Source organism: Ptychodera flava, chromosome 22 (genome assembly GCF_041260155.1).
Source record: "Ptychodera flava strain L36383 chromosome 22, AS_Pfla_20210202, whole genome shotgun sequence".
Classification (NCBI taxonomy): Eukaryota; Metazoa; Hemichordata; class Enteropneusta; family Ptychoderidae; genus Ptychodera; species Ptychodera flava.
The window spans coordinates 23937323-23949021 of NC_091949.1; the positions used below are offsets into that span (position 1 = coordinate 23937323).

Sequence of the window (11699 nt, forward strand, 5' to 3'; positions counted from 1 at the left end):
GCCCACGCATCGTGCATGACACAGAACTTACCATTACAGGCATGTCATGCTTTAGTGTCATGTGATTATAGAATCGAAACCGAAAACTCGTGGCGTACATACGTGATAACACAGCAGTAAATCATTAATGTTTATAGCTCCTATAAAGCGTAGTTTTATGTCTACTTGTGTCGAATTTGAAGCTTTTCAGTCGTGTCGGTCTAATATTATTGCTGCAATGGACGACTTAATGAGGAAGAAATCCTGCAAAAATCTGGTCTATTATACCTTGCACCTATACCCTCGACGTCATTACTTAAAATAACCCGTGAACTGTGGTCCCTGACAATGAGTATTGAGGTAAACTATGCTATGAACAATAACAGATGGGTAATGAATACGGTGTTTGGTCAGTATTCAAGACGTGAGTGGTCTCGAGAAAAAAATTGAAAAGCCCAACAATAAAGATTAAGCTTCATTGATGCCAAGTTAAGAAACTCAACATCATACACTGAAAATCCGTCTATTACCTCCATGGCCTAACCTCCAGTTCTCACTTCAACACCTCATGATGTTTGACATTTCCTCCGTGATTGGGCGCAAACCGAGTGAACAAGCAAAGCGCCTTTGTCATACATTATCAAGACAGGGAGGTGACTGTTTTACCTTCACTTGGAAGCAGGTTGGGGAGTGAAAACAAATTTAGATTGCAATTGCAATCGCGATTCCTCCAGTTACTACCCCCCCCCCCCCCACCAGTATTGTTAATGAAGCCTAATACCTAATCGCCTACAGTGCTGTTTACCTTCATAAGAAGTTTATGTAAAGGAACAAAAAGGGCCATTTTTCATGAATTTTGTTTGATACGAGATACTATTTATATCGTTTGACATGTTGAAAGATACTGAGTAAATGGGTGACCATGCATATATTCAACCCGGTTTTAGACAAATTAAATGAAACAGAAAGCGCGAAAATGGATTAATGGTCATGACCATTAATTCATTTTCGTGATGGTTTAATGTATTGTGTCTAAAACCGGGGTCGAATACATGCATGGTCACCCATTCATTCAGTATCTTTCAACATGTCAAACAATAAAAATAGTATATCGTATTAAACAAAATTCATGAAAACTGGCCCACTTTGTTCCTTTACATCAGTCGGTCAGCATCTCATGATATAGTATACTTTTGACTTGAAGAAGTCACGTCGTTGTAGCGAGATGTTCAACGATTGATTTAATTACCTGATAAGGGCAGTACGCTAGTGTCTATCGACTGACAGCAGTGTGATAACGTAATCAGAGGTTGTGATTAAAGTGTCAAATAAAGGGAGAGCAGATTTTTTCACACATATCATCAAAAGGATATTAGAGAAATTCGTGTTTCCCTGCGCTTTATTTATTAATTCGCTACTTCACAATTCTTATGGCTCATCCAAAAGGAACGATACAGTCAGTTAAAGTATTGTAATACCGCTACATGCATTTTACATATTCATGAACTTTTGATACTGCAGACACTCACACGTTCCTCATCGATAGATAACTTCGTAACGCAGATGTCAAAGTATATCTATCAAGGGACAAACAATGAAACCTGCATGATAGTGGAGCCGAAGAGATTTGCCCATTCTGTTGTCATGATTGTTAGAATACGGATCTATCTTTATTCCTTTAAACCTTTAAGAATAGAAAGTAGACTAGTCTGCTTTATATAACCCTGATCCCTTTTTCCGCATTTGTACCAACTGTAATGCTTTCAAATGGTCCTGTTTGTCATATATCTAAGGTGAGCACACACTGATATTGGCATCTATGCTCTTATCTACACTGGTAGAAACATCTGCATTGATAACAAGGCAATATTTAGAGTTGGTTCAACTACAAGGTATTGAACTATTGACATGACCTCATATTAGTGTGGTCAGTTTAACTATGAATCACAAACGAAATCAGTCTGCTACCTTTGAGGGATGACAAGTAAATATCTCCCATTCCTTCAAACTGGACAAAGTTGCATCTCCTTTGAGTTCTACCAGAGTGTTTAACATTAAATCCGGTTTCAAATGCTTTTTCAAAAAGGTTGAAATTATTGTAGAGATGGTTGTGAAAATATTCTCTTATTTTACCGATGAGAACACGTCCGTATAGAACTTGTTTATATAACTGCCTTTACTTCAAGGTGTAATTTTTATATTTGACTAACGATCACAACAGTCTATATTTCGGCCGGAGTCCCGGCCACAACAACTGAAATAAAGTCAACTGAACTCAGCTGAGTTTTTTGCAAACTATTGGAACCGTACGCTTGCATGTAAAAGCACCTGAAAGTACTCTATAGATTATCTGCCTGCTTGGTTCGGCCTAGACTCTCCACAGTCGCTGTGCCTTGTTTTGTGCGCGCCCACGATGGGCCTGCATTCGAAGGCTACGCTGTGCTAGCTGTGAGCACGCGCTGCCAGACACAGCGACTGTCCGTTTTTGCAAGGGTATGAATATTCATAAGGGTAGTGTCGTCAAAAGAAACACCTATCCAACTGGGCGGAGAAAACTTTTACTAGTAGCTGGTAGACTTATATACGCAGTATGTTTTTATTTTTCATTTTTAATTTATTTGGCTGTGGTACTTGTCATTTTTTTTTGATTAACGGATGTGTGCAGTTCTATAAAGTACCCGGATCAGGCAGAAATCCGACCGGTCGCTTGCAAGAACGTCCAGACCCTGGGATTCGCGTCGCGTCTCTGAAGGGCGCGCGCGTGTTCCAACAGGGAAGAACGCGAATCGCAGGGTCTCTGCCAGACTAGGTTCCCCCTTGCCCCGACAATGGAAATGAATTATCGCTTAACTTTTTAATCCTCATTTCGTGTGCTTTCCCCAATAAGGACAGAGATTGCATCGTTTTGATATGTCAAAGTAATTCGATGCCCTGACAAAGTTTACCCGGCAACTTAAGTTTTCATTGTCCATGGTGTATGTTTTAAAACTCAAATACGTGATACTCAAGAGACTGAACGTACTTAATTTTGACAGGGTTCGTAAGATCTGCATTTTTCTTAGCTCAAAGGCCAACATTGCTTTAATTGCTGTATTATCTGAGATTGTGAAGTCAGCTATGACGAGTTACATGACGTTTGGCAAGCCTGGGAACTTTAAAAATTATGTTTCCATGGGAGTGGTTTTAGGCTTAAAGTAAAAGTCCTTTGTCAACATTGACACAGTACACGGAATTTGTTTCTTCTGATGCATCCTGATAGAGGTGGTAGTCGATTCAAAACTGTACGCCACCGTCTTGCTGACTTTGGTCATCATCTGAAGCACGTCCATGTCCTTACCATAGCGATCAAAAACTTTACATATGGCTTGAATAAACCAGGATCCGTTTTTAGGATTTCGCCATGAGTAATAACCTGAATAAGATAGTGAGAGGCGCTGAAGATTTTGCTAAATTGTCTTATAGTGTTAACCTAAGTAGCAGGTCTACATACTGGGTGAAACTTCTTTTTTTGTCATTCAATAATCGTTACCTTCGCGTTTGTAAAACATAAAGACGTTCTAAATTATATCCCAGGTGTCAACACATGTCATTCGATTGCATCTTCTTCATGGTGCAAAACTAGCCTGATTGTGTAATTTGTATAATATTCCAAATCCCAGCATGCAATATGGAAATTGCCGTTTCTCGCCAACATCATTTTATATATTATGCTGCTGTATACAGTATATTGGTGTGACATTGATTGATCCTTTCAACCAACATATTCAAGTCAAACGCGTTGTTTTCAGTGCTGTAGTCTGAAATATACACATTTAATGAGGGTTTCATGTCAGGGTTAAATCACAGTCACTCGTGATCTATTCGGATCTGGGACTATTCGCCCCATAATGCTTATGTACACACGTCTATGGGGCGAATAGTCCCAGAGCTGAATAGATCACGAGTGACTGTGGTTAAGTGTAAAGCAGAGATCAATAGGTGCACTTACCTGGCACTGTTGAATAACAGATGAGGAAGTCAATCTGCACTGGCAGACGCTGGGGAACAGGAGCAGCATCTGTTTGGTCGCTGCTAGATTTCAACAGAACACCGTCGTCAAATTCAGTACCTCGACATGCCTATAATGGAAGAACATAGAGAATGATAAACAAGCATGTCAAGACACTCAATGAGCACCCAAGTGGACTCCCTAACTTGCTAGAAAACTATTCGTCTCTGGCTCACATTAGGGTACTTTCAATGGTCTGTCCAATAGCAAGACTGAAATGTACACTAGAAATCCTGAATTGTCAAGCTGACAAGGTCACACTGACCTTGGTTGCCACAGGCTGCTCTGCAGTTTGCTCAATCTTTGTTATGACAAGAGAAAACATGAATGCGTTGCAATCGTTTAATTTGTAATTTTCATGTGCATATTGCAGGATGAACTGCTTGCAATCTACTTTGGTTTATTTCGTTTGATTTGAGAGTATGTGACCGTTCTGTTCAGAAGAATAAACAACACTCTTTTGCACAACTGAACTGGATCTGAACACATAAAGTGGAAGTCTGTACACAATTCAGTAATTGTACATTATTATAAAAATAAATGTAAAATATATTTATTTATAAGAGATTATCCGTAAATCCAAATGTAATGCTCACCTGGAGGAAGAAAAGTTTTGGCTTTCCAACGAGTGTTTTACAGTTTTCCCCAGAGAAGTACTCTGTGAGTTCTTCAACCCGAGTCGTACCGTCTGTACCATAAATGATGCCATCATCTCCGTGGCTAAGGATAGCCACCGCTACACAATCAGAATCTGAGTGATCCTTACTTGATACTAGTCGCAAGGAGAAAGAAGAATAGAATTTGAACTTTTGCTGCGGTCGTTTATATGATTTGTTTTATCATCTCTTTGGATTAACGTAAAAAATAGATTACGAAATTTTCAAACACACTGCTTCAATGTTGCATTTCATATTTGGTTTACAATGTTAAAAAAACTAAGGACTTCAATACCTCCAATTTGTTATATATGCCTGAAACTGTTTCTTCTCATTCGCCAATATTTGGAATTTTGCTAATCACCTGTCTCCGTTTTAGTCATGAGTGTATATTTTCTTTGGACAATTCAACCATGCCCTTCCAATTCGCTGATATTGCACTGCCATGTGTAAGACGAACATAGCCCATCATGGTACAGATGGTTGGTGCGTTTGACCAACTCAACGCAGGGTGAACATCATGCCTCTATAGGCAATTGAATACTGGTAGTTAGTCACCTGGCAACTGAAATTAACAATCTATATCATCACAGTATAGAAAAAAAATGTAATAAAAGCGGTCAGCACTGGTTTACTCAGGTACACAAAATATCAATTACAATTACTTACGCTTTTGCAATTTCTCATGCATTTCACGAACTTTCAAATTATCAGATGTCTTGACATTAAACCCAGTCCGATGAAAGTCTTTTTTATGTTATCTCTGTCTAAGTCTGTCCCATTTCGTCTATTCATCCCAGTTTTGCGTTCAAAGTCCCTGTTATTGATGATGAGAGCCCGTCCTCTTTTAGGATATGATGTACTGTATACGTTATCTCGCTCCAGAATGTCATCAAGAGATTGGGCTTCCACTTTTTCACTCTTTTTGTCTTCACTGTAAGAAAGAACCAAAGCTACTGTTTGTTGGACAATCTTGAAGTAGGCTATACGAAGTTGTTTATTGTTGTGATCTAATGAGAGTGAATGATCTGTTACATGGGAACGTAATGCCAAAGGTCTGCACATTACATTTGATAACGTACAAAAAGTTGTTATTTGACAATTGGTAACTGTTGAACGGATTTTCATTTTCAAGTCACTTTTAAAATTGGTTCTGGCAGCTTGCTGTCGTCAAGCTGGTAGCGATATCACAACCGGTCAATTACAAAATGCTTGAAGACCTCGACTGGAAATCCTGTCAAAAGAGAGCACCATTTACGCTCCCTCTTGAGAGCGCCCTCGTGATGACAGGTCTTTCAATCAACGAATTGATTATTATTAATACTATGTGCCCGGCAAGATATTTGATTAAATTATTTAGCTACTGTATCTCAAAAGTATGAACTTTTGGCAGATCTAGATGCATTCTACTTTGTGTCCATGATTTTCCTTGTCTCAGAGAAAAACAGGTTGACATTCGATTCTTTACATCTTTGTAATAAAGGAATAATTTCAGGAGAATGCTATGCGGAAAATGAACACAACGAACAAAGTTGCACTTTTTTGGATAATAATCTGGGATGTATTATTATTTTGGAAGTTAATATGCAGATGGGTTTGGTGAAGAAAAGATGAAATAGACACCTGTAGACCATTTTCTCATATGACAAATATAAGACATAAACTTAAACTGGGAAAAAGTAAACATGTAGATCTCTTTCTGCTTCTCCTGAAGGAGTCATCCATTTGAATCATAATTTGAAAGGAATTGCACGTAAGATCTGAAGGATTTCCACTTTAATACATGCACGTGTAAGCCGAAAAAATACAATATAACATCAAAAAAAAATCTTGTTTCCTGTCCTACCACGAATGTGTTCTTTCAGATTGTTTTTCTGTCTTGTTTGGCGACTCATCAGGGCTGCTTCCTTCGATCTTTAGTTGATCAAGTGACCTTGTGACATCTGCCAAGAGAAACCAAACATGCCATTATAGAGATGTGATCAGCGGCACGTGAATATTCTTCATTGATAATGAAATGAATGCTAGAGTGCTGCACTTCGAGCATTAGATGTATCCCACATGTGATGTTTGACTTTTTTCTCTGTGCCATTATTAATAGTAGAAAGGCAGTTTGGCTTACAGAAACGCATATAAACATTGCAAGATAATTCTGTCAGTATATTTTAGCATGTAACGCGCTTTCGCGTACACATATTCATGACATACCGCAAACAGCTGAACATTCACAAAATGTAGTTCTCTAACATTATGGAGAAATCTACATTGTCTTTGAGTACCATCGACAGAAACTGGACAATGTGGTGTATGCCAGAATCTTTTATTTGATTATTTTCCCAGGACTAGGCCTTGTTAAAGCTCCATTTGAGTAACTCTGTTTTCTATATTTTTGTTCTTTTTATAAAAAGAGGTTTCTTGTCATACCCTAAGATCATTTCAACGTTCCAGTTAAACTGCATTGTACACTGTAGTCCAATTCAGTCAACATATCAACATCTATCTATCTATCTATCTATCTATCTATCTATCTATCTATCTATCTATCTATCTATCTATCTATCTATCTATCTATCTATCTATCTATCTGTCTGTCTATCTATCCATTTGTCTATCAATCTGTCTATCTGTCCGTCTGTCGGTCGGTCTGTCTGCCTGGCTGTCTATCTATATATCAACAATAACAGATTACCTCAACTAAAAAGTGCTAGTATGTATTACTTATGTTTCATGCATTTCGCAATCTTCACAGACAGATATCCACAGACGGCAGGCAGACACGCAACAACACCCACACACACCCACACACACACACACACACACACACACACATAATATATATTATATATATATATATATATATATATATATATATTATATATTATATATATACATTATTATATATATATATATATATATATATATATATATATATATATATATATAATATATATATATATATATATATATATATAAAGAACAAGGACCATGTCTTTTTCACATCATGGTCAATTATTGACAAAGCATCGAGTTACTCTCACGTAAGCACGTAAGCAAGCGATGTAATCTTGGTATCAGAAAAGCTAAAGGCTACACTTTATCAATGCTGATAAAGCTACGCTGTTAAACAAACACTTTGAGTTGGTTTCAAAATGTCGACACCAAACAAATATTATTTTCAATTTTAACACCACTTCAAAAAGAATGGTACGTCCAAACAAGAGTAGAGCTAGGGATATTTTTAGTTGTGACGGTCGGTCTGTCTGAAGATTGCAGAATGCATGAACTTAAGTAACAGACTTATTACTTTGTACTTGAAGTAATGTTTGTGTGTTGTTGTGTGTGTATATATATAATATCTATATATATATATATATATATATATATATATATATTATAACAGAATATCTACTTAGAAGACAAAATAATTATCACAAACTTACATCTATTGTCTCTTTAAAAAGATAAAAATCTTTATTTCAGTCAATACAAGGGCAGGATTACTCACCCAATTTCCACAGTACACTGATACACTGACTATGATGCCCAATCTATCCGAAATTACATTTTCTATTTTGCTTTGAATGGAATTTGGAATAGCAGAGTAGAATTGAAAATTTTGACATTAGTGGATTCATATACGACTCTTTGAAAGAAGATTGCATACTTATTCATCGTTAATTTTTATCTTTCCGTAAAATATGTCTGTCGCTTCAGTCAACAAGTTATCATGACGACGTGGTCCTGATAAGTTTTGAGAACTGCTCGTCTACCTCTTTCCGTTGATGACAGGTATAAGGTATAATGATGATCCTTACGACCAAATTGTTTGTATAAGGCAGTAACACGTCATACCTGTATGCCATAGTGCATTCATCATGTAAGAGCACGGACTGACTGAATTGATTCAATCATATTGGTTCGGACATGGCTCTCGGCGTGAATTGGTAACTGTTTCTAAGGTCTATTGTGGCAATGACTTTGACCTACTTTATAAATCTATACCCATGACACCACGACCAGGTACTAGCAATACTACTGTTGCCGTTGATCATTTAAGGATCAAACCCAAACCTATCGCAGTGTGCTTCCTTCGAGAATATTTTAGTGAATAAGTTCTGCTCCTGAAAGGTTTCCCAGTATCCTGCAATTTTACAAGTTTGATTAGTTCACTTTTAAACTTATTTTGAAACAGCCGACAGATGTTCTTTAAAGTTTAGTTGGTCTCTTAAGAACTATAACCAAATCTTTGACACATCATGGTCAATGATGGACAAAGCATCTAGTTACTCTCACGTAAGTAAGCGATGTAATTTTTGTATGTCAGAAAGCTACACATTATCAATGCTGAAAAATCCTCGCTGTTAACAAACACTCTTGTTGGTTTTCAAATTCTACCACCAGAACAAATATTTTATATATATATATATATATATATATATATATATATATATATATATATATATATATATATATATATATATATATATATATATATATATATATATATATATATATATATATTATAGTCATGTTTCTATAATTTGTACCGGCTACTGTGAATCTTCATCCTAGTAATTCGCCAAATTTCAACACTTCGCCTCTTGGGCTTAAATTCCCACGATTTATCGGAGGTGTAATTCTTCAAATTGGCGGCAAATTACATTTTCAAGTCTCTCTTGTTTAAATATCATGGCAGCGCCATTCCAAGCACCCGCGTGTCTCGTGAATTCCTATGATTGATTATGCATGGATGTCTCACGCAAGGTTGGACAATAGAAAGACAATGTAGTCGAACTTTTATCAGAACTGTAGCTGTCAAGTATCGCTTTTCATATTTTCACAGATTGGATTTAAAACAATGGTGTCGTGACAAGTCTCATGCATACTACGTATTAATCTTTGTGAAACTAGTGTTGGCAAGTTTTCTTGTCAACAAAGTATTGTAAATTTGAGAGTCAGACTTTGTAGGCCTTGGAGTGAGCGCTAGCATATCTCCAGTCTCTCGGAGCTAAGAGTTGCCCTAGGCAGCCATCAGGCTGACCTGGGTAAATAAAGTTTCGAGCGCAACGTTAATTCCTGTGTCGCCTGATCTATATATTTACTCCATCTACGCGTACTGTGGTCTGAAGTTCCCCTTAATCCTGATTCAGAACTGCAAGAACTCTTCTTTACAATTTGATAAAATAATGAATGTATTATCACAACTTACAGCTATCGTTTCTTTACAAAGTTAAAATCTTTATTTCAGTCAATACAAGGGCAGGATTAATCAACTAATTTTCACGGTGCACTTATACACCGACTACGGCTCCCAATCTATTCCAAAATTACAGTTTCTATTTTGATTTACATTGAATTTGGAACAGCAGAATAGAAATTGACATTTTTGGCATTGATTGGATACCATATACTGACTCCTTGACAGAACATTGCGTACGAATTCATCGTTAATTTTTATGTTTTCGTGAAACATGTCTGTCGCTTCAGTTAGCAAGTCATCGTGACGACGTAGTCCCCTCTGGGTCGTTTGCCTTTGAGGACTGTTTGTCGGTCTATTTTCGTTGATGTCAGATATAAGGCATAGTGGTGACCTTACGACCAAATTGCCTGTGTATAAGGATTCAACACGTCATACCTGTATGCCATAGTGCATTCATCATTTACATGTAACAGCACGAACTGACTGAATTGATTCAATGGAATTGGTTCAGACATGGCTCTCGATATAAAATAGTGACTGTTTCTAAGGTCTATGTCTATTGCTGTAATGACTTTGACCTGCTTTCAAAATCCAGCATCCATGATACTTTGACCTGATACTAGCAATACTAGTGTTGTCATCGATCATTTTGTCGATCAAATCTAAATATATCGCAGTCTGCCTCCTTCGATAAATAATTAGTGAATATATTCTGCTTCTTAAAATGAAAGGGTTTTCCCAATCTGCTGTGATTTTGTTACAGTGTTGATTATTTCAGTTTTAGAGGTATTTTGAAACAGCAACAGATGTTCTTGAAGAGATAGTCATTAAAACCATAAACTACGACTCTCTTTGTTTCCTATTGAGGGCACTTCCGCATAAAGCAGTTTCACAACCTACACATGGTTTTATGAAGCACAATTAATTGAATTGTGTTTGTCCCAAGGAACGTGTGAATACTTGCCTTTGGTGCTTGCTTCTTCGGCTTTCAAAACTCCAGCATCTGTAGAGTCGTCTGCGGGGAACATATCCGGCTGGTTTGACGCCATGTTGAGGACCGGTTGCTTCGCTGCGTTTCTATAGCCAGGTATGACCGGAGACCTGTATACGTGACAGATGTCTGAGCCAGAACTGACCGCGGTATGACTCATACACGCTTTGATTTTTATTTGTAAGCTAACTGGTACAGGTTGCAGGCATGTCAAGCTTACAGTTTCATGAAGCCGTCGTACTGAAACAAAATCTTTGTAGAACAAATGTTGAGTCCGCAGAACCAATTTTATAGCATCTCGTAATCATTTATATCTAGCATGGCAATCAATGAATGAAGGTATACAATTTATGGCTATCGTGTCTGTGTCTATTTGAGTTTTTGTCTGTCCTAGGTTTACTATTATTTACAAGCTACTATCCAATACTGTTTAATAAGTAACAACTTCCCGCAAAAATATAACCTCTTGACCTTGGTTATCTTTGCTGTCATTACCTTAAATATATAACCCGATAGTTGTGTTTGCCGGTGTTGGGTAAACTGTCACCAATGCGTGTGACGTTTAAGTTAGTAGTCGTGGAGCACGGGTAACACACTTAAAATGTTTGTTCGAAAGTTTGTGCATGGGCTGACTCGAATTAAATTAAATAGCGCAGCAAGAATAGAGCTAGCTTTTTGGCGCTACGTCAAAAAACTCCGTATAATCAATCACTTCACCCAATTATTTGTTAGCGCAAGTTGAACTCAGGTCGCTAATTCCACTTTCCAGCGAGTAAGATTGATGAAACAGTGGTTGTTTCTTCGGTAAGTGTCTACATATACGTT

At 37.3% G+C, this 11699-nt stretch overlaps 1 protein-coding gene across 1 annotated transcript; it reads right to left on the reverse strand.

The window, feature by feature from the left end:
- Positions 1-2347: 2347 nt before the first annotated feature.
- Positions 2348-11030, reverse strand: LOC139122995 (caspase-7-like). Its single transcript, XM_070688931.1, has 6 exons — positions 10848-11030; positions 6530-6626; positions 5353-5617; positions 4624-4799; positions 3968-4097; positions 2348-3391 (listed from the first exon to the last, which is right to left on the reverse strand). The coding sequence occupies exons 3-6, from the start codon at positions 5372-5374 to the stop codon at positions 3141-3143; spliced, it is 579 nt and encodes a 192-aa protein (XP_070545032.1). The 5' UTR covers positions 5375-5617; positions 6530-6626; positions 10848-11030; the 3' UTR covers positions 2348-3140.
- Between the last annotated feature and the right edge of the window lie 669 nt (positions 11031-11699).

Excerpts from the sequence above, each read along its gene's own strand:
- LOC139122995 (XM_070688931.1), bottom strand. The coding sequence starts at position 5,374 with ATGCATGAGAAATTGCAAAAGC. Across the intron at positions 4,800-5,352 it reads GCATGAGAAATTGCAAAAGC|TATCAAGTAAGGATCACTCA; the intron begins GTAAGTAATTGT and ends CCTTGCGACTAG. Across the intron at positions 3,392-3,967 it reads CTGTTATTCAACAGTGCCAG|GTTATTACTCATGGCGAAAT; the intron begins GTAAGTGCACCT and ends TATCTTATTCAG.